Source organism: Eptatretus burgeri, chromosome 9 (assembly GCF_056783735.1).
Source record: "Eptatretus burgeri isolate ZD-2024b chromosome 9, Ebu_testis_v1, whole genome shotgun sequence".
Classification (NCBI taxonomy): Eukaryota; Metazoa; Chordata; class Myxini; order Myxiniformes; family Myxinidae; genus Eptatretus; species Eptatretus burgeri.
Genome location: NC_140969.1, coordinates 48,781,201 through 48,809,088, shown reverse-complemented (window position 1 = coordinate 48,809,088; position 27,888 = coordinate 48,781,201). Strand labels below are relative to the sequence as shown.

Here is a 27,888-nt window from a genome sequence, read left to right as displayed (position 1 = left end):
AATACATACTGTCGTCCTTTTTGCACGGTAATTGCATTCTGTGAAAATGCCGTGCAAAGCGAATCCTGTTTTACATAGTATTTAAAAGAGGGATTAAGTCATACAGCCCTCAAAGAATGGAAGACTGATTCATATTTTAATTCATATTTTACCAGTGCAATAATGCAATTACAAGTAAAATTACAGGCACACACTACACACCCCCATTTTTCAGTTTTTACTGACATTTAGGCAGTTCAAGTCCAGTGAATAAAATGAAATGGTACAAAGCTAAGCGGTAAACTGCCAGAGGTTTAAAAACAAAAGTTTACATGAGCAAAAACTGAAAAATACTGTAAATTTCAGAGTTCTTAAAAAAGGCCCTTTTCAGGGAAAAAGTGATGGGTTAGCAACTGCAGCTGTTCTGCAGCAATGGAAGTAAATCAAGCCTTGAAAGTTGATGCAAACAATTCCTACAGGTGTCCCAACTTTTGTTGATTCGTTACAAACCCTCTGTCTGTATAAAAACAGTGTTGGAACAGACTGTGTTGCTGCACCCTCTGAAGCATTATTTGGACAATATTGCACTGCAGGAGGTAGTATATAGCTATCATAATGGTGAGAAAAAGACAATTAACAAAGGAAGACAGACAGATCATTATGACCCTTAAAAGTGTAGGTCTTTCCTTGAGAGAAATTGCAAAGGAAGCCAACGTGTCAGTGAGTACAGTTTCCTACACCATCAAAAGGCACTTGGAAACTGGAGGAAACTCTGACAGGAAGAGGTCTGGCAGAACCAAAGCCACAACACAATCAGAACATAAGTTTCTGAGAGTCAACAGCTTGCGTGATAGGCGGCTCACAGGACAGCATCTTCAAGCATAGCTTAACACTGGTCGAAGTAAGGAAGTCTCAGTTTAAACCGTGAAGAGAAGACTTCGAGCTGCAGGTTTGACAGGTCGAGTGGCAGCAAGAAAGCCATTGCTGAGATGGCAAAATAAGAAAAAGAGGCTTGCCTGGGCCATGAAGCACCGACAGTGGACTACTGAAAACTGGAATAAGGTCTTATGGACTGATGAATCAAAATTTGAAATCTTCAGTTCATCACGCAGGGTTTTTGTAACGCCGTCGAGTAGGCAAAAGGAAGGTTCCTCAGTGTGTGACACCAACTGTCAAACATGGAGGAGGAAGCGTGATGATCTGGGGCTCTTTTGCTGGATCCAGAGTCGGCGACTTGCACAGAGTGACTGGCATCCTGAACCAAAAGGGCTTCCACAGCATTTTGCAGCGCCATGCAATACCCTCTGGTCTACGCCGAGTTGGTCAGGGGTTCATCCCACAGCAAGATAACGACCCAAAACATACCTCCAGGCTGTCAGAACTACCTTAGAAGAAAAGAACAAGACAGCTGGCTTCAAATCATGGAATGGCCTGCACAGTCTCCAGACTTAAACCCCATCAAGCTGGTTTGGGATGAACTGGACAGAAGGGTGAAAGCAAAGCAACCTACAAGTACAACACATTTGTGGGAACTTCTGCAAAAGTGTTGGAAAGAACTTTCCGAACAATATTTGATTTATATTGTTGAAAGAATACCACGAGTATGTTCGGCTGTTATATCTGCAAAAGGAGGCTACTTTGATGAGTCAAAAATTTAGATTAAATTTTGCTTATCAAAACGATTCCATGGTTTATTTTTTTCTGCAATTGTTTATTTGTTCTTTGCTTTAATTTCAGAGTACATTGAAACATGAAACTGCTTAAATTTCCGTAAAAACTGGAAAACCACAAATATTGAAATAACGAAATAACGACATTTGGCATGGTCACAATTGAAATAACCAAACAATCAAAAGAGTACGTTGGGGTACTTGAGAAATACTGTCGTGTCAAGATATCACATAAAAATGAAGAATCTTAAATAATCATTATCATGTGGAGGGCGACAGGAGATACAAAAGTGTATTTTTGTGAAAATGTTGGAGATAAAGGAAACTACAAGTGTTTGTGCTGAGATGTAGCAGGAGAAAGAAAGGGCTGAGAAGGTTCTTCAAATGATGACTGAAGTAAAGGCATCCCAGAGAGGAGTACTGCCAGTAAACAAAGCTGCAAAATGCTTCTGAATGAACTGGATGAAGAGCGAAGAGGTATGATGGAGTAAAAGCACATGGCGAAGAACACCAGCTCAAGCTAAGAAGAGGGAGAGGCAGGACAGTGTGGACAGGGGGTAAAGCACCACGCAATGGTTGCATGGGATGTGGCTTGTAAATTCAGGCTGTGCAAAAGCAATGGACCACAAAAGAGTTTCGATGATACAAGACTATAGAATGGGCCATGAGGGAAGTAAATTACTGGGAGAGGCTTTTCATAAGGTGACGCACTGTGTGTGGATTACTTGGAGGGAAACACCCGAGAAACATCGGACATGACTATTTGGTCAGGCTGTACACAAAGCAATCACCGACACAAGTAGGGTGAAGGACGTCCAGCGGGAGGGATACAAGGACCAACAATGCAGGCAAGGTGTCGGAAAAATGAGAGGAAAAGGGAAGGAAGGGAAGAGGGAGAAAACTTCACAGGGAAGGCACAAACACCAACACAAAGCAAGCCCCAAAGCGGAAAAGCTACAAGACAAAGGCCAAACCACACGTTCATCAGCTGCATATGTCAGTTTCTGAATGAGATTGTGAAAAATGTCTTTTGCAGGGTCATTGTCTATCCAGCACATGGATTTGCAGCTTGACCAATACAATGACACACAACCCATTTCACAAATAATTAGCGGGGCATTATAAACTGCAGTAGTAAGACCACAATTACATCAATGGCAAAGAAAGCAGGAGCAAGAGGAAAGCAGCAAAACATTGTGTTGCCATTGTGCACCACCTTTGTGCACCACATTTGTGCAATGCCCCCAACACAATATCTGATCCCCACCTCATTTACCCACTCACAAAAGCACCACTCCAGTCCTATCCCAAGAGCCGCAATCAGTGCCCACCAAAATGAAGTGTTGATGCTTCTGAATGAAATTGGTAAAAGCATTTTCAATTTTATTCCAAACTACGACTAAGAAGATAGCTTCCGAGAGCTCTGCTTGGATTCTGAGATCTGAAGAGATCATGTCTTTTCTGGCAGCAGTAATAATTTTGATGGCAGAGACCGTAAGCAGGCAAGCTGATGGGAACGACAGTTAGAACGAGAATGGCACTCTGTAGATTACTCTCTTGGTGGTGTGCACATCTGGCGTGAGTGGTGTGCCTCCATTTCTCTCTTTCACTTTCCTTCTTCCATTTATTTTCAAATTTCTGCAGTCTGTGACTCTCTACCTGTGTGTTTCTTCTATTCACTCGCTGTGCACCTCAAACAAGAAGAGCACTCGGTGGAGCACATACCTCCACCAGGCTGAACAGTTTGCGTTTTGTATCCCACTGATCGGCCGGATCTGGATCCGAACCTGAATCAAAAATCGAATCGGCTTGTTCTTGTCACCTAACCTACTCATCCACCAAGTTTTGTCATAACTCGTCCACAACTTTCTGAAATATCATGCTATATATCGTTTTTGGCCATGTCTCCCAATGGTGAAGAATCACTTTAAATATTCTTGGATCCGGATCCGGATCATCACCAAAATCGAATCAATTCTTCCTTGTCACACACCCAACCTGTCACATACCAAGCCTGTCCCGAATCAGTCCATAACTTTTTGAGATATCATGCTCACAGGCAAACAAACAGGCAAACAGACAGACAGAGGTGAAAACATAACCTCTGTCCACCTTCAAGGCCCTGTCACACCTTGACGTTTTAGCCAGCGTATGCCGACGAATGAAAAAATTGGCGAATACGCTGGCACACGTCGAATACGTTATGGGTAAGTTTTGTATACGTTAAGAGCACGCTGAAGCACACTGGCATACGTCGTAGTACGCCAAGCTCGTCGCCAAATTTTAAGCATGCTCAAAATTTGTCGACGTATGCCAGTGTATGACTCACACGTTCCGCATACGCTGGCCATAAGTTGTAGGCACGTTATGCGATCATTGACACACGTCGACACACGTTACTTGTAAGTTACTCATAAGTCGAAACACGTCGAGGTAATGTTTAGCGTACCCGAAACTTATTTCGAACCTATGAGTAGCGTTCTTTGAACCTATGTGTAACGTATCTCCAACGCATATTGACGTATGTAGACGTATTTGACGTCTTCCGGACGACCACAGAACTTACTGAACGTGTTTCTAACTTACAGCTACCGTATAATGGTGTATTGGCAGCGTTTAGGGGGATTGGTATATAAAAATGGGCTTCACAGGAGGAACCCGTCAGTGTTCCAGACTCCACGGTTTTTTGGGGGTTTTTTTTTTCTTCGGCATGACGGTGATGTTGACACTTCGATTTGTAGTGTGGTTATGATTTAAATCGTTGAGCCACGGCCTTTTAATAGGCTACGCTACGTGATCGTCGGCGATACGCTGCCGCGCTATGCATAAGTTAGACTATCGTTGGGCATAGGTTGTGAACGCCGACAACATGCTAAGCATTCGTTGGTATAAGTTATCTTTAAGTTATCGAAACGTTCTGTGTACGTTACTAATACGTTATACATACGTCCAACTCGTTATGAATACGCCCAAAACTGAAAAAAAACATCAATAGTTCAGCGTGCGCCAGCGTTTTACATACATTTTGATACGTTGCCATACGCTGGCTAAAACGTCAAGGTGTGACAGGGCCCTCAGTGACAGAGGTAATTAGAGAGGGATTACAGAGAGACATTTTAAAATGACATAAGGGGTTTGAATTATTTTCTTAAATCGGCAGACTTTAGGATAGGTGCCTTCCTCTTTCTTCCTCTTCCTGTCCTGATGGGATTAGGGGTGAGGAATGAACGAGAAGTTGATGAGGTGAATGAGGCATGTGTGCCAAATTTGTTTGGTATTGAGATTGAGTGAATGGTGCAAAGAAGGTGTGTGTGTATGTGGGAAGAGGAAACACACCCTCACGTGGAGAGGAATCCCGCTTTGGTTAGCATTAGGTAGATTGAGGGGATTCATCTGTTCCGGAAAGGGATGCCATTCCGGTGTTGGTGCTGGGTGTAGAAAGTTAATTCACAGTTGCTGCAAAATAAAATTTACAGACTAGGGGTGTGGCTCATTGGATGTTGGTATTTGGGAAAGGGCATCCAGGGCACTGGGCTTGCAGGCCATGGACCCTGAGCAGTGGCCTAGATTTTTGTAGTTGGCCCAAGTACCGAGGGAGAGGACTCGTGGCGCTACGTGCCAAGAAGGGCACTTGGGGAAGCTAGAGAGGGCTCCCCAGAATTCAGATCAGAGCAGGTAAACTCGGCGATGACACCAGCAGCCTGGGGTGCCACATTTAAAGCAGGCATAGGCCTGCAGAAGGAGCCACATCACACAGCCATGAGATTGTGCAAAGGCATGAAAAATTGAGAGCCAAGCTCGCACTTGATAGAGCACCAGCATGCAGGATGGCAGGTAAATTGGTTACATAGAACCACAGCAGAGTGGGGTTAACGATAAAGAAGAAAAATGTGTTTTGATGATGTTCGGTAGGTTCAAGATGCTTCCCCAACACATCATTTGTCATGCGTCCCAAATTGTCATTATAGGGGTAAGCACGCCCCTTCCCACCCCCCCTTTCCAATTGGACTACTCCACTGGTGAGCCATGTAAGGCTATGCCACCTCCACATTTTAAAGTCACCGTACGTGCCTTGATCTCTTCCAGGGAGATCGTTTAGTTCAACTTGATTAGGGGGCCGACGAGGGCCCGCCCAGGTGACAAGTGAGAGATGTGCGTTCCGACACCCATCAAACAGACCTTCGGCCAATGGTGAGTGAGAGAGGATGGGCGTGGGATGTCATATGGCATGAGGGGCAGCAGGCAATAAAAGCATTCACAGCCGGAGGGGGGCTGACTAGCAGATGCCTGGGACTGACAGCGAGGCTGCAGGAGATCTGTGCGAGCTGCTGAGTGATGCCACGCCATACCCCCAACCAGCCATCCACACCTCCCCTCTCGTTCCTCATACCAGGCTCCTGCCTGGAGCAGGCCGTTCTGTAAAGGACATAACTGTCGCTTTGTCACTCTGCACCTAATCCAGCTGTGTCCTGCCGGACTATCTGGTCTATCTCCTGTGATGTGTCTGTGGGCTCAGATAGTTATTTAAGAATCCTGATTGTTCATTGTTTCATGAGTGGGTATGTTCAGTAGTGGGTAAAAGGTTTATTTTCGCCATTTATTGTTATTGCTTCCTTCTGTTTGCTTTCCTGTGACCATTATTAAATAGTAGCAGAGCACTCGCCCAATGGGCAATCTTGTTCCAGATGTGGTACACGTTCTTCTGACACATCTCTTTATTTGGGTAGTGTATAGGCAACAAACTGCTGCTGTGATCGCTCCAAAAATAAAAAATAACCCGGGTTACGTACATGAAGCTTTTTTTTTTTTTAAGTTGATGTAATTATACGAAACTTGCACAGGCACAATTTCAGGTCATCTTCATTAATCCCTGAAAGTTTCAGCTTCCAACATCAAATACTTTTGGGGAGGTAGATGATACAGAAGTCTCTGGGTGAATTCAGGTTGTCGTAGTCCTTCATTTGATGATTAAGGGTTAATTGGTGGTGGCAATTTACATCACACACTCAGACAGTGCTACACGTTTCAGGCTCACTCGGCCTAATTAGACACGAGGAGGCAGTGCTGCTAATTAGCGAGCAACGCTCGACCGATTTAGTGCCCCCAATCTGCACAATATTATAGCATTTGGATATGCGATTCATCAGGGGGAGTCTTCAAAATGGTTGACCGTTACGGTCGCATCAAGGCGACTCGGCGGATTCTAACCAGGCAACTGGAACGAACCAGATGACTACAACAATATATACTGTATGAATATATGTATAGGAAATGGAAAAAGTATGTACACAGATCTGAACAAGACAGGGAACGAAGAAATTAACATGACACCTTCCCTCAGCAATTCTAAAATAGCATCCAAAAATGATGTCACATTGTTTACAATGCAATCATAGGCTGTACTCGAGTGGAGCACACACTGCATGCAAAACCACTGTGAGATCATATGAGATGTTTATCGCTTGCTATCATTGGAGAAATGCTGTTGAAGGTAGCAGTGCAGATCTAAAGACTGGAGCGCAGCAGTAAATACCACGAAGGAGTAAAGTCGTTCAAGGAAAGATTTTTTTGAATATCATGAAAAAGATAAATTCAGCACATTTCAAGCTGCGTCTGTAATAATGCCTGTGTTCAACCAAAGTGAAGTTAAAACCACAAGCATCACGTCAGTGCTTTTACCCAGATGTAAAGAGGAAAATAAACAGCAAAGAAGGAAAGGAATGAGGTAGCAATACCTGGTAGGCATGGTCAGACTGTACGGAGCTCCAGAAGGCCGTAGGAGCCGAACGGCTAAGCAACAGTGGAGGGGGTGCTGACCGCCGGCCGGCCAGGCTGTGGGACCGGCACACGCCTGCATGCCGACGAGTGGGAAGGCCAGGAAAAGTGACTGTCGTGGGTGACACTGGAGCCAGGCTGCTAAGGCCATCAGTGACCGAGTCAACATTGACCTCAATCTCGGTGTAGTAAAAGTCCTCCTCACCATCACTCAGATCAGAGTCACTGTTACGCCTGCAATGTACAAACGCACTGTTCTTCAGCATTTGATTTTCCCACGTATACCCCTGATTGTCTTTCGACTTTTACATGACCAGTAAGTAACTGTATCCGCTCCCTGGAGGAGTGAATTATGGTGTCAGTGAAATATTTGGCACAATGCCACGTGTACAGCCCCTCTTTATAAAAATTATGGATACACCCATTCTCTACCTTTATAAAAATTATGGTTTCCCTTTCCTTCCTTCCTTTGAAAAATATTGTGGCTCTGCACCCCCCTCCAACCCCCCCTCCCACCTTTTCCCTCCTTATAAAAATGATATTTGCACACCTTCTCTCCTGTTATAAAAATTCTGGTTCTGCTCCCTCCCACTCTATCCACAAAATAAAAACTCCAGTTGTGCACCCCCTCTCCAGTTATAAAAATTCAAGTTGTGCACCATTTTCTATACCTTTATAAAAGTTCTGGTTGTGCACATTCTCTGCCCTTCATAAAAATTCTGGTTGTTTCGCCCCCCCCCACCCCTCCTCTTTCCTCCATCTATCTATAATTCCAGCAATCTCTGTGTGTGTGTGTGTGTCTGTGTGTGTGTCTGTGACCGCTGTTTCTCGACAACCACTGGTCCGATCTAATTGAAACTTGCCAGATATATTTCTGGTGACCTGAGGATGTGCCTTTTCAAGGTTTGATATTAATCGGACAAGTGCCTCCCAAGTTATGGCCATTTATTAACCAAAACAATGAGAAGACACGTTGCGTGGGCGTGGCAAATGGGGGAAGGGAAGCTCAGCCACGTTTCCCATTACGGGTTACAATGCATGGAGTTCCGGAGAGTGATGACTTCGTGTATTCTAATAATTTCTCGATTTCTTATGCGCATTTATAGATAAACACAATGCCCCAAGTTATGATCGTTTTCATATTAGACGGTGCATAAATTTCGGTAACATCAGAGTGCTAGTGTGCTCCGAACCAGGAAGCATTTTTTTTGTCTTCTCTTCTCTTTTTGTTTTTCCTTGCGATGACATTGCGAAAAGGCAAAATACGTTGGCGCTAATTGAATATTTGAGCATTAAAACTAAATTGCGAATAATCATAACTGCGAATAATATGCGAACTTCTGGGCCACGCACGTACGGGCACGCAAGAGCGAAGAAACGGCCTGTGTGGTTGTTGTTTCTTGCTCGCGGTTTGAATATTTGCATACTCGCGGTATGCATACTAAGGCAACTCCACGGGAGTGCATGAATGGAAATTGAGTGTTTGGGTTAATTAAAACACTCCTGAAAATAAGTAACGGCCTTATTTAATTATCCTTTATCAAGGCGTCATCCTTGGTCAGCCCTCTGACAGCTTGCTGTCATCTTAATTTGCCATTTTGTTCAGCCTATTCAAACATGCCTTGATTTGGAAACATGATCGAATGACGGACTAATTAAAATATACAATCAAAATATTATGTGATTTGAGAATCGGATCTCGTGGACTAATTTTTAATGTCATGGACTAACAAATTAACGATTTTTATAACTCAGTGTATTGACTTAAACAAAGCATTGAACTTAATTTATTTCTACTGTGCAGACAATTATATTGAGTGAAGAAAAGATGAAGGAATGTGCAGAAATTGTAACTTCATTGAGCACAATGCCGTGCTCTCGAACATGCTTTTGCAATCCATGGTGATACAGTCCACAGGGGGCCTTGTTTTCGGTAATTACGTATGCAGTTTGCTTTATCATCGTTTTGTGCGATCTGTTTTCATTACAAAATATTAATATAAATGTACTAATAGTTGCTGCAATATAGTAATAGTCAGAAGTTTCTGCAAGTGAAGAGGCACTTTTTTGGTGCTCCAAGTGTCTCGTGAAGAGGGGTTTTTTATTCTTTACACCATTTTGTATGATCTGCTTTCATGACAAATGGAGGAATTCGACAAATGTGTTGGGGGGTGGGGGTGGGGTATGCCTGGTGTTGGCTCCATGGGTAGGGTGGTGGGCTTGGGATCCTAGAATCCTGAGTTCAAATCCCACTTGGCTGTTGAATTAATACCAGGTGGGGTTGACTCTGCCTGTCATCCTTCTGAGTTCGGCAAAATGAGTGCCAGCATGCTGGTATACTGTGTTGGAGTGGCGACCCGTCCAGGATTGTGTCCAATAGCCAAGCAAACTGCTTAGGCAGCACCAACGCACTATACAGAGCATGGTCCCAATGGATGGAGGGGTGGATTTGGGGGTGCACGCAAGCAGGCATAAATCCCAATCTCTCTCTGTATTGAATGCAGCCTGTGGCTGCTGGTTGCATCATTGGTTGGGACGCGGCTATGCCGCTGATGCAGTGTCCCCCTTACCAGTACACTGGTACTCATTTTGACGACCTCGGAAGGATGACAGGCTGAGTCAACCTCCTGGTGTATTTTAATTCAGCGGGCAACGGGGCTTGAACTCAGGACCTCAGGATTCCAAGCTGCCACCCTAACCACTAAGCCAACACCAGGCTTAATCCCAATGTATAAAGTGTAGCTTTAGATGATTCATCAAGGCTCAGTCAGCCCCAACCTTCACCCTCATTTTTTTTGAAGAAAAAAAAATGCACCTTATTCATGGGGATTTATGGTCCTGAAAAAAGAACAGGAAATATTGAGCTTTGCTGCGAAATACATTTCAATGAAACCATCAGCTTAATGCAACAATTTTTAAAAAGAAAACCAATTTAATTCAGGAGATCCCTCAGGATTAATGGGATAAAACCATGCATTTATAAATGTTCTTGATTTATTTGCGAGGATCATTAAATGATGCAGAATTAAAAAAAATTCCTTTCGCAACTATATAATTCACCTACAAAACTCAAAGCATTGTCAACAAAAATCCCCCACCCCTCCCAAAAATTTAGCTTATTTTTCCATATTGTACCCCCTTTAAGTTCTCCCTTACCCGTCACCATTACCTGCATCCCTTGTTTGTACATCTCTGTCTACTTTCTCCCTACGCCCTGCTGTTGTTTCCCCTTTTTCCTGTTGTTCCCTTTGTTATGTTGTGTCCCGATTTGTTCTATATTATAGCTCTTCCACGAGCCTAGAGCATGCATAAAAAATAAAATAATAATAAAAACAACTTGAGTTATTTAACTCTAAAATCGACCAATTATGCAGTGAGAATCAGAAATCTGCAAATTTGTGGAAACTTAAAGTACACCAGAAAACTTGAATGTTTGCAAATCAACACTGTTGGTTTGGTTTGTTTGTACAAATGTATATATGTGTAACCCATGTGCAAGTTTAAGCGTGGCTGTCGATGTTTAGCCCAACACTTTGATGTCATTGAATGCAGGACCAAGTCGGTCCTACCATTCCAGTGCAAGCATCATGCTCACCCAAGGTGGAATGTCCGAATATGCCGCTGCATTCCTGAAGCCGTACTCAGTACTTTATCGCAGTTGGGCCACATGCACTTGAACATCAGCTTCAGGGAATTCTGTGCAGTGCAAGAAGTTTGTGCATGAACAATCTTCAACCAAAAAACAATGATAGTTCATGCAGAAAGTGAAAACAAATAATTATTAAATTGGTGGACTACTAAATTAGGCTGTAGCTCCAACATTATACCTTTCTCTTCCTCGGTGAAGGCTCTTCTACCAAAGCACTGTTCGTATCTTTGCTTTCTATCGATTGCTCCATTGTGCAGCCACTAAAACTTGGCAGGATGGGATGTGCGGAGGGCAGAGCCTTTCCTGACTCAGGCAAAGCAGAACTTCCATTAAACATCAACAGTCCCTTTTGAGATCTCCAAGATGCACCAAGGACCACCAAGCCATTTGGTGGAGGTGCATCTCTTTTTGTTATCGGCTCATGGAGAACATCACAATCGGTGCTGTCCATGAGCGTCAGAGGGTCCATAGTTGTGTGATTAGCAGAACACAATGTGTCAGGTATGGGTGGTGTTGTGGAACCGGTGGTCAAAGGTGAGGGTGGTGTTGGAGGGCTCCAGCACTCCTTTCGGGCATTCCTTCTCCACCCATTATCACCATTGCATGCAGGCGCATCAGGCCATGAGCCACGGCAAGGAACTGAAAGTCAAATGACAAAAGTCACACCAAGGTCTACAAAAGATATGACTTCAAATCACTGCTCCCCTTTACCCAATGGACCCAAAAGTTCATTGGGTAAAGGACAGAATAGGCCAAACTCAAAGCACCAAACCTAAAGCTAACGGGTCCATGATTGAAACTTGTAGTGAGAAAACATTTGCAGTTCAAAAGTCATTCTTCTCACAAATGGAATATCGAGCAAACATATACATTTTAAATATTTTTAAAGGTTAAACAGTACTGTGAAACATCCCACACCTTTACCTTATTCTGAACATGCAGGTCTGCCTCTGGTGTCTGAACTTGTGGCAGAAACAACAATCACACCCAAGCTAGTCCTTGTGGGGAGGAAGCCATTACTGCTGGCAATTGTCTTGACGTTGGTAATGGCCCCGATTATTCACAATGAAAGCCTTTGCGACTGACTAGGCCTAAACTTGATTTAATTTTCACTGGCTGATCTCCCAGCAATATCATAAATTGTGTTCGAGGTGAATGTGCTTGGTGGTTCGTGATCGGAGTAATACAATCCCACATTCCTTTCACAAATGTAGGCCAGAAAGTCCTGCATGAGAATAATGTAAACTATACTCTTCAGTCCATTACAGTCTATTGCCTGGGTAGTTTTCAGCAATATGGCATTTATAATGAGGAATCAAGATACAGCAATTGATTGTACTTTATTTATTTATCACAGGACTCTGGTATGGTCATAGCTCGATAAAATGACCTGCATACGTAGTCACGTCAGTACAAAATGGCCAAAGGGATACAGCCTGTGTCTGTACCTTTGTCCAGTGTTGGGCTACTGGGAAGACGGAGTACATTGGCAGGGCTGGTGGACAGACTCGTTAGCACCATCGCAGCTGCCACGTCATCCATACCAGAGTCCCTGCAGAAGATAATTTGAGAACAATAATCAGCAAGTTGGCATGATATTTTCACCATGTTATTTATAACAATAGCACATACCTGTCATTTACTGATCATCATGATGTCTTACTTCCTGACGTTGTCATTTATCATTAGTTTAAAATGGATAGTGACTTTACTTCCCCCTCCCCGACTCCACTCTTCCCTTCCCTAATATAAGCTTCCTGCTCACCTCCACTTCTTTTGTCCCCATCTTATCTCATCTGTGGAATAGCCTCCCAGAGTCTGTCCAGTCTTTTCATCCAGTCCTTCAAGATGGCTGCCAAAAACACATCTTGTTTTGTGTCCCAAACCTACCCACGACTTTTTTATATTGTCATTCACGGTACTCAATTGTCCACACTTGTCTGTACATCCCACGTCGACCTCTTCCCCTTTACTCCATCATCACAGCATTAGTATTTCACCCTCTGCCACACAGCTCCTGCCTGAGTCCCGACCTAAGTATATTTAAAGAGAAAGAAAAAAGACCCCACTGCCTGTCTCTAACCAAATCAGTGTCCACATTCAACTGGGACTGCACTCAACCTCTGAACAGAGTGTACATGTGCACAAACTGCTCATTTCCTCACACCTCATGTTTACAAATACAGTCTTGATTTCCTCATGTGTGCACCGGCATGGACGAATCGCTCTCGACGTCTTCATCGTGTGAACATCTGAATCGCTCTTCAGTGCGATCACCAGTGTTTAACGTTGGTAATGCCCAACAAGTCCAAGTAATACAACCTGAAACCCTCCAATGAATTTTACTACCGGCTTGTTTACATGACAACAGTGTTCATGACATAGATTGAGCTAAGGCTCATCGTGAATGGAATTTGGAAATAAATTGCATGCAGGACAAAGGCATTAGTTAGGAGACATCGTTGTACTTCAATGTGAGTTACAAGGACATGAGTAGACAATGGACAAATACATAGTACAGTATTTGGGATTTGAACCTGGGTTCCCTGCATCACGAGCCATCGGTTAAGATGGCCAACCCAATCCAGGTTGATGCATGATATTTAGTTTTAATGTTGAAAACATCCATGATATTTAGTTTTAATGTTGAAAACATCCATGATATTTGGTTTTAATGTTGAATACATACATGATATTTAGTTTTAATGTTGAAAACATACATGATATTTAGTTTTAATGTTGAAAACATACATGATATTTAGTTTTAATGTTGAAAACACACATGATATTTAGTTTTAATGTTGAAAACATACATGATATTTAGTTTTAATGTTGAAAACATTCATGATATTTAGTTTTAATGTGGAAAACATACATGATATTTAGTTTTAATGTTGTAAAGATACATGATATTTAGTTTTAATGTTGAAAACATACATGATATTTAGTTTTAATGTTGAAAACATGCATGATATTTAGTTTTAATGTTGAATACATGCATGATATTTAGTTTTAATGTTGAAAACATACATGATATTTAGTTTTAATGTTGAAAACATACATGATATTTAGTTTTAATGTTGAAAACATACATGATATTTAGTTTTAATGTTGAAAACATACATATTTAGTTTTAATGTTGAAAACATACATGATATTTAGTTTTAATGTTGAATACATACATGATATTTAGTTTTAATGTTGAAAACATCCATGATATTTAGTTTTAATGTTGAAAACATCCATGATATTTGGTTTTAATGTTGAATACATACATGATATTTAGTTTTAATGTTGAAAACATACATGATATTTAGTTTTAATGTTGAAAACACACATGATATTTAGTTTTAATGTTGAAAACATACATGATATTTAGTTTTAATGTTGAAAACATTCATGATATTTAGTTTTAATGTTGAAAACATACATGATATTCCAGATAATTTTTTTTCTGTCAAGTTCTGTCTCTTCAAAGCCAGGTACTGAGTACAGCGAGCGACATCAATTGAACCGACCTTCACAGATCAGGATGACATTTCCAAAGTCGACATCTCTTTCACTCAGAAGTGAGAAAAACTTCGCACGAAGCCAAAGAGAATTTTCCATGTTTGAAGATCAGAGTGAATTTCACCATTTTCGGGCAGATGGGGGAATTAAACTGGAGCTATCAAGTTTTTTGACAAATCAGATTTGTGGAGCAATCGAGGGTACAGTATGTGTGAAGCACAATCGTCACATGCTTGTTTTAATTTAGATCAAATAATTCTCATAAACCTGAGCAATTCCGAAAAGAAAATATAATATTTATATACATCGGCAAGGTGACCATTGCTTCATGCGGGGGGGGGGGGGTGGTGGGGGTGTAAATTCTCTATGTAAATGTGTACCATGTAGCGCCACCTGATGGAGGTTGCAAAATGGCAATTTCCTTTTTTTAACTTCGGCAATGCTGAGGGACCTGTCAAAGCCTGTCATTGTGTGTGAGACATTTCTTGAAGGAAGGGACATCAGGACGAATGGGGGGACAAAGGGGAGGGGTTAAAGCACTCAATGCAAGGGTAAATTTGTCTTCCTTTCCTTCTCTCCAAAAATTTTTGGCAAACCGAACGACTAATTGGTCCGTCAGCGAAGCGACGGGTAGGCTCTGCTAGTTGGTTTATAACTGTAAGGTTTCAGTCACAAGTGGATGGAAACTTGCTGTGTTGCCCTGATGATGCCCAAATGATGACGAAACCGGTCGATGACTGCATTTTCATTCACTCGTGACAGCTTCTGGCATTATAAAAATTACATTGAACAACGTTGTTAACAGCGTTACGAGATGCTCCCTTACGGGAGCTGCACACATAGCCCTGTGTTGCAACAGCGATGTCACGGCACTCAGGTTAGGTTCGAGAATGAATTTACATCATATAGACATATAACGTATATAACAGATACTGGGCAACTCCGAACAATGAGTGGTGAAGCTTGGGTCATGGGCCATGAGGTCCAATCGAATGACATCATCATATTATAACATATATATATATATATATATATATATATATATATATATATATATATATATATATATATATATATATATATATGTGTGTGTGTGTGTGTGTGTGTGTGTGTGTGTGTGTGTGTGTGTGTGTGTGTGTGTGTGTGTGTGTGTGTGTGTGTGTGTGTGTGTGTGTGTTTGTGTGTGGATATGGTGCATCAATTCAATCATGTGGATATAGCGCATCACATAAAGAGAAAGTTGTATAATAACTCTGGTATGCCATGTATGTGTGCGCATACAAGGCATACTTGCACGACCGGTTTCTACAAATGAGCAAACTTTCTTATCTTTGGACAGTATGACAATACAAGAAAAGCACTGAAGCAAATCCTGTTATGTTTAAAACTGGACATGATTTTAAGAGTGGAATAAAAAGGGGCTTACGACAACTTTCAGTATTGCTTTGTATCAGGATTACACCAGCAACATGAACCTCACGTAGTGTTCTCAAAGCTATATCCCATGCCTTGGCAAAGTATGTCAAGCATGTACCACCAAGGCCTTGGGTCATGCTCCTGCTTTTCATGGCTATACTGAACAGAAACTCTTCCCTAACACCCTTATGTGGTTAGTATCGATCAATTTTCTTTTCCTCTTCTTCGCTGTACTATTCAACAAGACATCCCATATTTTCTCCCACCCCATCATAAAGCTCACAATCATCTCACTCAGCCAATCTTTCTTACCTCTGTCCTCCCTGAACATTTCCCTAAACAGTACATCACACCCACACTACGATTCCGGGTCACTCTGCAATGCACATAATATCACACGACACCAAACAAATCCACACACCCAGCCACATGGCAAAAAGTTTCACCAGCAATGACCCAAAAATGCAATTTTGAGTTCAAACATTTTTCTTCCATTTTAACCTCTTTTTAACCATTTTAGTCATTTTAACCCCCAACTCCCCACTCCCTGGAGCATGAAGCGGAGGTAAAATCCCCCAAAAAGTCACATATTTCACGTGTCTCCCAATGTTGATTGCATATATAAAGTTTCATTAAAAAAACGTTCAACATGTGCCTATAATTGCATTTTTGGTATTTGACCTTTTGACCCCACCCCAGGGGGAGGGGCGAAAAATGATACTGCTCTCGCACCTTCGTGCCATGTGGTAATCATAACTACCAAGTTTGGTGAATTTCTGCACAACTGTTTAGGAAATGGCATGATGGATGGACAGACAGACAGACAGACAGACAGACAGACGGAGCCGATTACAATATCCCCCTCCATTCCCCCCCCAAAAAAGTGTGGGGACTAATAACATTGCTCTGACAATTGCCTGCTTCTCAGGCTGACATTATGCAAGTGATTGGATTTGGGGTGGGGCGGGGGGGGGGGGTTGGCGGTATTAAATGTGAGAGGAAACCTTCATCGCAAAACACTCTTTCAACCAACCCATCAGATGTGAATATACCATGACACAAGCTATTGAGAGGGTACTTCGTGGAATTTACTCAGTCAGACAATGTTCCGGGTGGGTTACACACGTCAGCACAAATCACAAGCACATGCACATGGAGGTGTGGCACTTCGATGTGACAGCACAAAATGACTGTGGTTAAATTTTTTACAAGCGAACAAATTGCTCCTCAAAAGGTAGAGAATGCAGCGCTATGTGCGTCTCTTGGCTTGCAAAATGTGCTGATGGTCGAAAGTGACGAACACACCGAAGAGGGACCAGTACTCAGCCAGAAAACTGCAACGCTCAAAGGAGACGGTGACCTTTAAAGTGGAGTCGGGTCATTTTTGGTGTTTGCTGAGTGAAGTGATGGAAATGTTGTGACCTCACAAATGGTGGAAGGAAAAAAAACCAAAACAAAACATTTTTCTTCCTTTTAAGTTCTTCCTCACAACAAATATTTATAATTATTTATTTCACAGAAACAGCCATTCCTAATGCATGGAATTGACATTTGAAAGATATAATTAATTGTACCAATTGTACAATAACCTGGACCCATCACTCTGGTTGAAAGCAAACCTCGACATAGTTCAAGAAGGCCAAAAGTAAGGACTTTAGCACTCTGTAAGCAATTGGCTAATTTGCTTTCTGTGTCATCAGCCGGGCTCCGTTCTTCAGGTTTTCATCCTTTCTGCCCAAAACCTTTCCAAAAGATGGGTCCACAACCTCGGTCGTGGAACCATATCAGTCGGTCCGTAAGCTCAGTTGTGTCCAAACCAAAACCGATCAGGAAATACAATCTCACTTTCAAACTCATCACCCATAGCTCATTGTTTTACTTACTGGAGGCTTTCATCATCATATCAACATTACCGCATAATCCATTATCTACGTACGCGCATGTACACTAGAAGGTTGATGATCATCGTCGTCGGCGTCATGCACATCCACATCTACATCATTGAGGACATCGCGCAGATCTACATTGTCACTTTGGAGATGGAGGGTTGGGGGGGGGGGACGGGGAGGGGAGAAGGCAGAGTGCAGATCGGGTTGGGAGCTTGGTCAATGTTCTTTATTGTGTGATTCCTTGCTGTGGTTAAGCTGAATGCTTCGAGATCATGGAAGGCCCCCATTGGTGGCAGAACGGATAAGGAGACAGCTTGATCCATGAATCGTGGTTGCTTGCTGTGGTTAAGATGGATGCTTCTCGACTGGTAGGGGGGCTTGGGGGGGCTCCATTGGGCACGGCACAGAGAGGGAGACGACTTGGTCCAATGATTCATGGTTCCATGCTGTGGTGAAGATGGATGCTTCAGGACCGGGGAGGGCACCGTTGGCCTTGGGGACTCACCGGTGGTGGTGCATGCATGGGTCGTGGTTTGCACATGCGCAATTGTGATTTGTGCACATTGTGTACACACGTTATGCGCAACATATTATGCATATTACATACAAACGTTATACCTGACATAGTGCACGATATATACACACATATTATGCGTGACATATTATGCATATTATATACATACATACTATACGTGACATGTTGCACATGTTTTTTTGTTTTTTTTTGTATACCTTGTCGAGGCTCACATGAGAGCTAACACACAACTCACAGCAAGGGGGCATGAGACAAGAGGGGCGGGAGTGGGAGGGACAAAACAATGGGGAACAGACACATTAGGTGAACTGTGGAAGGGAGAGGGATGGGGATGGGACGGGGAACATGGCGAAGAGAAGATGGACATTACAGGGACTTTCAGGAAGGAAAGCAGGGGAATTGAAGGAAGTGGGCTTGGGTGGATTATCGGGGGTAGAAAAGATCGAGGATTTGGATGGGGGATGATAAGAGGTGGTGGTGAACAGCTGTTTTGAAAGCCTGGAGGGAAGAATAGGAATGAATAGAGTGAGGAAGTTTATTCCAAAGGCAGGAAAAAAGAGGAATGAAAGAGTGAAGATGAGCAGTGATTCGTGATTTTGGTAGTTTTACCAGAAGGGGGTTGTTGGCAGACCTTGAGCGCCCTGTGGAAATGTGGTGGGGACAAATCGCAGAGAGAGCAGGGGGGGGTGAAGCTGGAGAGGAGTCGGTAGAAGACAGAAAGACCACTGACCAACCTGCGGTGATTGAGTGAGAGGCCCAAAGACTCAGCTTCATTGCGGGAGATGCCAATGATCCTAAATGCCCTGGTTTCGACAGCGTGAAGCCGAGTAAGGTGGGAGGCAGGAGCACCAGCCCAGAGGGGAGAGCAGTACTCCATCAGGCTATGGACAAAAGCTTTGTAAGTGGTCAGGAGCTCAAGAGGGCCAAGGATGGACTTTGCACGACGGAGGATTCCCAGTTGGCGACTGGCTTTTGAGGCGAGGTTGGAAATGTGACTTTCCCAGGAAAGGTCATGGCAGATACACACACACACACACATATATACACACACGTGCTATGTTATACACACACATGCTATGTTATACACACACATGCTATGCATGACAGATTGCGCATGATATACACACACATTATGCATGATATATTGCACATGCTTGACATATCCGGATCCCAGGGAAAAGGGACCCGGAGTGCCAAAATGCCATGTGGGCATTGAGGAGGAAGTGCCAGTGAGAGCATTCCCCACGTTAGTGAGGAGTAGGTAGGCTCGGAGACAGCCTCAGCGACCCGGCGGTGCTGATGAATGAGTTTGGCAGGTGGGCAGACCTGTCAGTGGAGCAACGCTGTCCAGCCACGAAATTGTGCAAAAGCACGAAGGAAAATTCGCGGGAAAGGCCCAAATTAATAATGAACACCAACACAGGCAATGGGAATCATGGTTGCTAGAACTGAAAGTTTAAGGAGACAGGCGTGTTGATAAGCCCCGGGATAGTTTAAAGATTAATAAGTGACACGATAGATCAGAACATGTGTACCCCATCGCACCATCCATCCCTTCACTGTTCGTAGGCTGCTGGACTCATCGTGGAAATGCGGAGACCTGTGGGAGTTATTCTGAGGCTGCATTGGACCTCTGGAAAGGTTTACTTGTCTCTTTCTCGATCTTCTTTAAAGGGACTTTCGGGATTGGGAACAGACGGTTAGGACAGGTTAGCCGAACAAAGACGATAAGAGGGTTGGAGACACATATATTTAAAAAAAATCTAAATCATTTTGTTACAACCTAAATGGGGTGGGTATGGACAAGGACAGGCATAGGCAACAGGATGGGGCAAGACCGTAGGGTAGGACCGAATCAATCTTCGGACCGGCCAATGCCACCACACTCCCTCCACAACTACACGAGACCACACCGAGGCCGGTCAGCTTCGTATGCCGACCTATTGCACCTCACCTGGTCTACATTTGCCGTGCCTTTGCTTTGACTCCATTTGCCATGCCTTGGCCATGCTTAATTTGCCTTGACCTCACTTACCATGCCTTGCCATATCGCTGAACCTTGCCATGTACCCCAGGATCATCTGTTGTGGAAGTGTTTGCAGGGACTGCCATGCAGGCAGCCGCATTACCGGGGACTGTATTTGCACAGCCCGGACAGTTTTATTGATAAAGGCCAGTTCAAATGGACTGTGAGGTGGCGTGTGGCCTGTCGTGTTTGGGTGAGTTTCCTCCAGCAGCCGGGGGGAAAAAAAACTCCACAAACAAAGCATCATTTCGGGCCCTGAAGACACCAGGCTGCGTGATAACCTGCTGCTGCACTCATCCACAAATGTTTCATTTGCTGTGTTTTATTCCCTTGAGTCACAGGTCCTGGGCCAGGGGTAATGTAAATATTAGGAATGTATATAGTTATAACCCACCTGTTTGTTTAGTTCAATTCCGGAAATGTAGCATAAGGATGCCCGTATGTGTCTGCAAGCTTAGACATGCAACACACTAGGTTTATTATTTTTGGGACATGTATTTGAAATGTCGCACTCAGGGATCTGTTGGTAAAGCGTACGAGGGGAAACTACACCAACATGCCACATGAATGTTCGAAGACTCGGGTCGAGTCTAGCAAAAGGGAGGGGAGTAGTGTTGCGGTTCTGGAAACCGCGTCCCTCCAAGGCAATGGCATCCAACATTCAGTGATCCCCAGACAGTTATTTCATAAGTATACGTGCAGTTAGACCTTTCCTTCATGTCAAATGGGTTAATGGGACGAAGTGCGTTGCGTGGGTCTTTTAGCTAGGTCTAATTATATCTCCATTTTCCATTAAATCTCTATCTTCATTCCAACTCTTTCCTCTTATTCAGGAAATAAACTAAGATGGCAGACACCAGCACATTTACAGTGGAAGAGAGGCTGGTTGCAGTGGTATGGTACCATGAGAGGAGAAACACAAACAAGACGATGAGACAGGTGCAAGAATACTGTGTCGAAGGGGATAGTAGAATAACCACATGCATGAAAACAGACATGCGTGCAGCCCAGCAAAAACCTCCACCCACTGTACAGGACACGGGCGGCACGCCCTTTCATTCAAATCTGCATGTGGTACTTGTATCTATCTTCTTTTCAACCCTGATTTATATCCAACCCTTTCCTTCAATCCATGACGCAGATCGGGGCAGGCATCGCGCTCAGGTGGCCATCTGTGAAGATCACCGCTATGTGCTAACCACATGCACGACAACAGACATGCGTGCAGCCCCAAGATAATTGCCATCACACTGTGCAGGATGCACATGGCATACATCTTTAATCGGGTCTGCGCGCTGATTTACAAAGGCATCTTACCACCGATCTTCGCTCACCATCTCGGCCACCAATATCTCCCGCAAACGGCAGAGGTCATCCCGCACCTCCACCTCGATGCAGTGGACACCAAGCAGAGGTGCAAATGCACGGCCCAGATCGCTCGGGCCACATGGCGTACGGACGGAACGAGCGCATTCACCAGCGCCAACCGCAGAGTGCCGGGGGTGCCCGAACGGACATGCGGGGCCGACGCGACCCTCGGCCAGTCGCCGGAACACGGCTTGGGAGTTCGGTACAAGACGATTCAAATCGCGATATTCGGAGCAAGACAATTCCACAGCTCAGCCATGTCTCGCCGGATGTGTGATTTAGAAAACTTCCAGCCGTAAGGGCCAGGCAGCGTGCGGCCAGGGTCCAATAGGAGCGCACAATTTCGGGTGACGACGCATCGCTTCCGGTCGTCACCCCACCCTACACCATGGACCTTATAAAAGGCGGGTCGCGAAGCCGTTAAAAAAGCTTGGATCTCTACATTCACCTGTTGCTCCGCCTTCCTCGCCTGCCTTCTCACGTGCTGACTCCGCCTTTCACCGCCCACCCACCTGACTCCGCCTGCTGTTTCTCACCGCACAAAGGGCAGCACAGCCATGCCGACAGCCAATAACGTTATTCGTAGCCATGTGCTACAAACGAAGGAAGAAGTTGGTTTTTCCATTGCCCCTAATTGCCTGAGACACATGGTTAGTAATGTTGATTTTAACCACAACTACCAGGTGTACCCAGCATTGCCTGGTGCTGTTATAATCCTGTTAGCATTTCGAATAAATCAAATTTTGTTTTCTTTCTCTGTTGTTTTGTGGGTGCTTAAAACATTTACCTACACCAACGAAGGAATTGGGTCAGGGATCATTTAATATTACCTTTCGCATTGCTACAAAGGATTAGTTAGGCACTACTATAGAGCAACTATTAAAAATCCAACCTTCTAAAGAAAATCTTCAAAAACTTTTTTTGCACAAAACACTCCCCAGCACTCACTGATGAATCTGTGAAGGTTTGACGAAGATCTGTTTGGCCATCTCAAAGAAAAATGATCACACACACACACACACACACACACACACACACACACACACACACACACACACACACACACACACACACACACACACACACACACACACACACACACACACACACACACACACACACGGCACTCTTGCAGTATAGATAGGCATATTAGTAACAGCGGGCTTGACATTGGCTACAAATCAAGCTGCAAGTATGAACCCGACAAGTACATTAGTACAGTTCTTGTACAACTGCTCATGCACATCTGTATATAACAACAGGACATGCTGATTGCAACCATGGAATGAGGAGACAATGATGATTGTGTTTATGGTTTCATGGAATGCTAAATAAAAAGAGCATTGTACTGGAAGACGGTTAAGAAAGAGGAAACAAAACATCACCATGTGCCAGAGTTCAGAGACTATCGGCATGAGGAAGGCCATGCAATACTGATCAAACTTTTCCCGAGACTAGGTCTGCTCTATCCTGTTTGTCCAACATTGGTGGAGTAGTAGTTACTTCGTGCAATTCTTGGTTGGCTGCATCTTTCTCTTTACTTCTTTGAATAATGGATCCCAATCGCCACAACCCAACGTCAGATGTATACACATGCACGCAGGCATGCATGTAGCATTTAAAAGCCATCTGTTTATATGTATGCACAGGGAGTAGGGGCAGTGTGACTAAATGGAAAAATAGACACGAGAGAGAGAGAGAAAGAGAAAGACAGAGAGATTGATGTGCTTGGAGGAGATACAGGGGAACCTCCCCTGACCTCCCCTGAGGAGGTCACGTGGTTGCAAACATTTCTGCCATCTTGGCAGATTAAAGAAATAAATACATGGCTGCTTACATGCCGCAAACTCAACCAGAGAGTTGGTGTCAACGCCACCCAATGCTCGCGTGTTTATACATTTATCGTTTTTAAAAGACTAGTCTCATAATATTTTTATAAAGCATTGCAGTAAAGTCTGATCCCAATAATTTTAAAGCAATATATGTATTTGTATATTGTAATCAGTAAAAAATAGTGTGGTAGATAAAAACATTAGAAAGGAAATAACTTGCACCAAAAACTTTAACATTTTCACGCTCACGCCGGAGGTATCTAGTCAAGGAGCTATTTCCCATATAGGCCTTAAAATAAGGTCTTGCTCAACCCAAAACCACTTACCAGGTCTGAATGCATATTATGTTAGGGCAACCTCTCCTGAGCAGTTTTAGGGTGGGTGTCACTTCAAATTGTGGTATAGCATTTTTTCTACAGGCCATTTTTTATAGTGGGGGTCAAATAAAGTTTTTTTTTCCCATCAATGGGAGAATGTGATCCATGGTGGGTTGCTTTAGTCGATTGCATCTTTTGAACTGGTTCATTCCAATAATTACACAATGCATGGATGTAAAGAGAAGAGATTGGTGCATACATATAAATTACTGTCAGTGAAGTATACGTCGAAATTCATATGTAGAATCCCATAACACAACAAACATGCAGTAGAATTCACCTGGCAAATCGAAAAAAGTGTGTTTGTGGTTTTGTATTTCTCTGTTTGCTGAATGTCTGTTGAATGCATAATTTTTGTGCCGTTCTCTGTACAAAATGTATTATTTGTGATCTTGAGACAGTTTGCCTGTTAAATATACGTAGCTCGACCGCGTTGGCAAAGAACGTATCCTAAATCATCTATGGTTTGCACATGCACCATTTTGAAGAGTAATGACTTTCTGCTGATTGTTATAATAACATTTCTTTTCGTTTCAGGTAGTTCAACAGTTCCAAAAGTACCTGGACGTTCATCTTGAAGTATCTTGACCTGTTACTAATTTGTCTTCTGGGCTACAGAATGCAGTCTGTGAGGGATTAAACCTCGTATGATTTTGTAGATTTGATGGAGACATGGATGACGATACCAGCAGTGCTTGCGTGCTTCCTGTTTCGCCACCACGAAAATGGAGAAAGAGAACAAACTATGACAAATTGTCAAGATTTGTCAAGAAGATTCACAGGATGTTCTTCGAAAGGGACAGAGCACTTCCATAAGAGAGGCTCGTTTCTGCACTGCAGTGCAGGCAAGATGAGCGTTATGAGCGACTGCTTCCAGATTTACAGAGACTACAGACCATGGATATATTCAAGCATTCAAATTGCTACAAGTCCTGCACTCGATACAACAAGTCCAGCTACAAGCAAACACAATCTCAACATTACTGCGAAGAGAAGAGGACCATCTCTGTCACCGTCTGAAGTTTCGGGATCGGATACGATGGACGCAGATCAGCTAGGGAGACAGTCCAGATCACACTCGAGTCTTGTAGACTGGTCAAAGTGCATGTTCTGCAAGAATAGGTCCCACAAAAAAGTGACGGAAATGCTGAATGCTAGCACATTTGAAGTATGTCAATCTATCAAGGATTCTGCTGAAGCTTTAGGCGATGAAGATATGTTGCATATAATCCGTGGAGTAAACGGTGACCTTGTGGCAGCTGAAGCAAAATATCACAAAGTATGCTTTTCAAAGTACACTAGTAAGTCAAACATCAAACATCGCACTTTTAAGGCCAGCGAAAATGAACATCAATACACCAGTGCTTTCCGGGACTTCATTGATGGCCTTAAAACAGATTTGAAGCATGGCAAGGCATACGATATGCGCAGTCTTCTCGAAAAATATCAACGTCTTCCAGTAACACACGGTGTTGACCACGAAAAGGCCATCAAATACACAAAGCAGCATTTGAAGCTCAGATTGATGAGGCATTTTGGCGATGAGGTGGTATTCCACCAGCCGTAGCCTGGTGTTGGCGCAGTGGTTAGGGCAGCGGCTTGGGATCCAAAAGGTCCTGAGTTCAAGCCCCGTTGGGCCACTGAATTAATACACCAGGGGGTTGACTCAGCCTGTCATCCTTCCGAGGTCAGCGAAGTGAGTACCAGTGTACTGGGCCGGTGTATACCCCGGTTAAAATAGGTGTACCATATCCCTGTGTCGTAAGAGGTGACCAGGGTTGCGTCAGGAAGGGCATCTGGCGGAAAACATGTGCCAAATCACTATGCGGATCATACAGATGATCCGCTGTGGCTACCCCTAACGGGAGCAGCCGAAAGAAGAAGAAGAAGAAGAAGAAGAAGAAGAAGAAGAAGAAGAAGAAGAAGAAGAAGAAGAAGAAGAAGAAGAAGAAGAAGAAGAAGAAGAAGAAGAAGAAGAAGAAGAAGAAGAAGAAGAAGAAGAAGAAGTGGTTTTCCACCAGCCCCGAATTAGGGAGCATTCAGAACTGATGTATACTAGCTCAATATCACTGCAAGATGTTCTGAATGTTAGGGTTAGGGTTAGAGGGTTAAGGGAGGTGGTGCATCGACGTTCGGGCAACTGGCAACAACAATTTATGAGGTCGTGTTGGCGCCACTAGGACAAAATGGCCACGGACGGGTGGACGTTGTATTTGACCAATACAAAGATAGGTCCATAAAATCTGCCGAACGCGCTACCAGAGGAACGTCAGCTTCATTAGAGGTGACCATCCACAATGAGCAAACGCCCATTCCAAAACAGTGGGCGAAGTACATCGGAAACTCCAGGAACAAGCAAAACCTATGTTCTTTTCTTTCGGAGTTCTGGTGCGAAAAAGGCCAATCCGATCTGAAGGAAGGCCTTCACATGGTTATCGGCGGAGGCTTCAAGGATAAGGAAAAAATGTGTGGACATTTCCAAATGCGCGTGCGAGGTGATGCAAGCTCTGGAATCTGATCATGAAGAGGCAGACACGAGAATACTCCTACACGCCAAACAAGCAAGCTCTGAAAGTAGCGGAGTAGTGATACAGTCACCCGACACTGATGTGATGGTCCTTTGCGTCACCCATTTCCAGGAGCTCGGGTGTAATGAGCTCTGGTTCCGGACTGGGATAAAGAACAAACTCAGATATAATCAGGTTCACTCCATTGTAAACAGCCTGGGTACAGAGCTGTGCACCACACTTCCAGCATACCATGCACTGACTGGTTGCGATAGCACGAGTTCTTTTTCTGGTATAGGCAAGAGGTCCTCGTTCGGAATACTCCGCAAAAGCTCTGAGCACCAGGAAGGACTGCAAAATCTCGGACAGACGCCGTCCGTAACCGAAACGACAAATAGTGATTGTGAGAAGTTTATATGCGATCTGTATACTAGTGTCCAGCGTGCTGGTACCACGTGTGACATGGTCCGATACTGGCTCTTCTGTCAAAAAAAACAGAGAAACGAGGGACTCCCACCTACATCCGACAATATGTCACGACACATTAAACGGGCTAACTATCAAACGCCGGTGTGGCGCCGGGCTCTGGATGCAAAACAAGATCTGCCAGACCCAGTTGGCAACGGATGGGAAGTGACAGACGATGACCAGGAGATAATTCAACCTTTATGGATGGAGAAAGACCCAGCACCAAAAGGTCTTGTTGAGCTTAGCACTTGCCATTGCGCCAAGAGTGCCTGTCGTCGGTCTGTTTGCACGTGTAGGGTGAATGGACTTTCGTGTACCAAGGCATGTTCGTGCATGGCTGAAAACTGCGAGAACCCTTCAAACATGTTAGAGGATGACGACGATGATGAAGCTGAGGACTAGACTTCTTAATTATGCCATGTTGGACACGTTTAGATTTGCACTGATTGAGTGTCATTAATCAGTGAAGTGGTGTGTGTGTGTGTGTGTGTGTGTGTGTGTGTGTGTGTGTGTGTGTGTGTGTGTGTGTGTGTGTGTGTGTGTGTGTTCTCAGGAGAACAATGTAACGTCCACATATGTATATCTGTCCACTGTACATTTATCACTTGAGTCACAATCTCGAGTAAATCGGATATGGTGACCAAACTTGCTAGGATTGTAAAAATTGAGGTACGAAGTATTATCTCGTATATCAGAAGGGCTAGGGCATATCAATAATGTTGCAGTATTGATCATGTTTGCCCAAAGGGCCACCCACCCCCCCCCCCCCCCCGTGCCCCCCACTCCCCTCCTTTTCCTGGAATTGAGTTACATATGTATACTGGAAGAATATCAATACGACGCAGTGGTCGTTGGTTTATTGTTTATTTGTGCAACAGATATTTTGA

General features: G+C 43.8%; 1 protein-coding gene across 9 annotated transcripts in view; it reads right to left on the bottom strand.

The window, feature by feature from the left end:
- Positions 1-27,888, bottom strand: part of LOC147020093 (zinc finger protein 704-like) — a 134,481-nt gene that overhangs the window by 33,188 nt on the left and 73,405 nt on the right. For 8 of the 9 annotated variants that reach the window (XM_085896673.1, XM_085896668.1, XM_085896669.1 and 5 more), the window contains 4 exons: positions 12,522-12,625; positions 11,252-11,712; positions 11,020-11,120; positions 7,385-7,658 (listed from right to left, as the gene is read on the bottom strand). In XM_085896673.1, coding sequence (XP_085752799.1) covers positions 7,385-7,658; positions 11,020-11,120; positions 11,252-11,712; positions 12,522-12,615 — 930 coding nt within the window. In that variant the 5' untranslated portion in view covers positions 12,616-12,625. Of the gene's footprint in view, positions 1-119; positions 2,170-7,384; positions 7,659-11,019; positions 11,121-11,251; positions 11,713-12,521; positions 12,626-27,888 lie in introns of those variants that run through there. The other variant, XM_085896672.1, reaches the window with a different exon arrangement.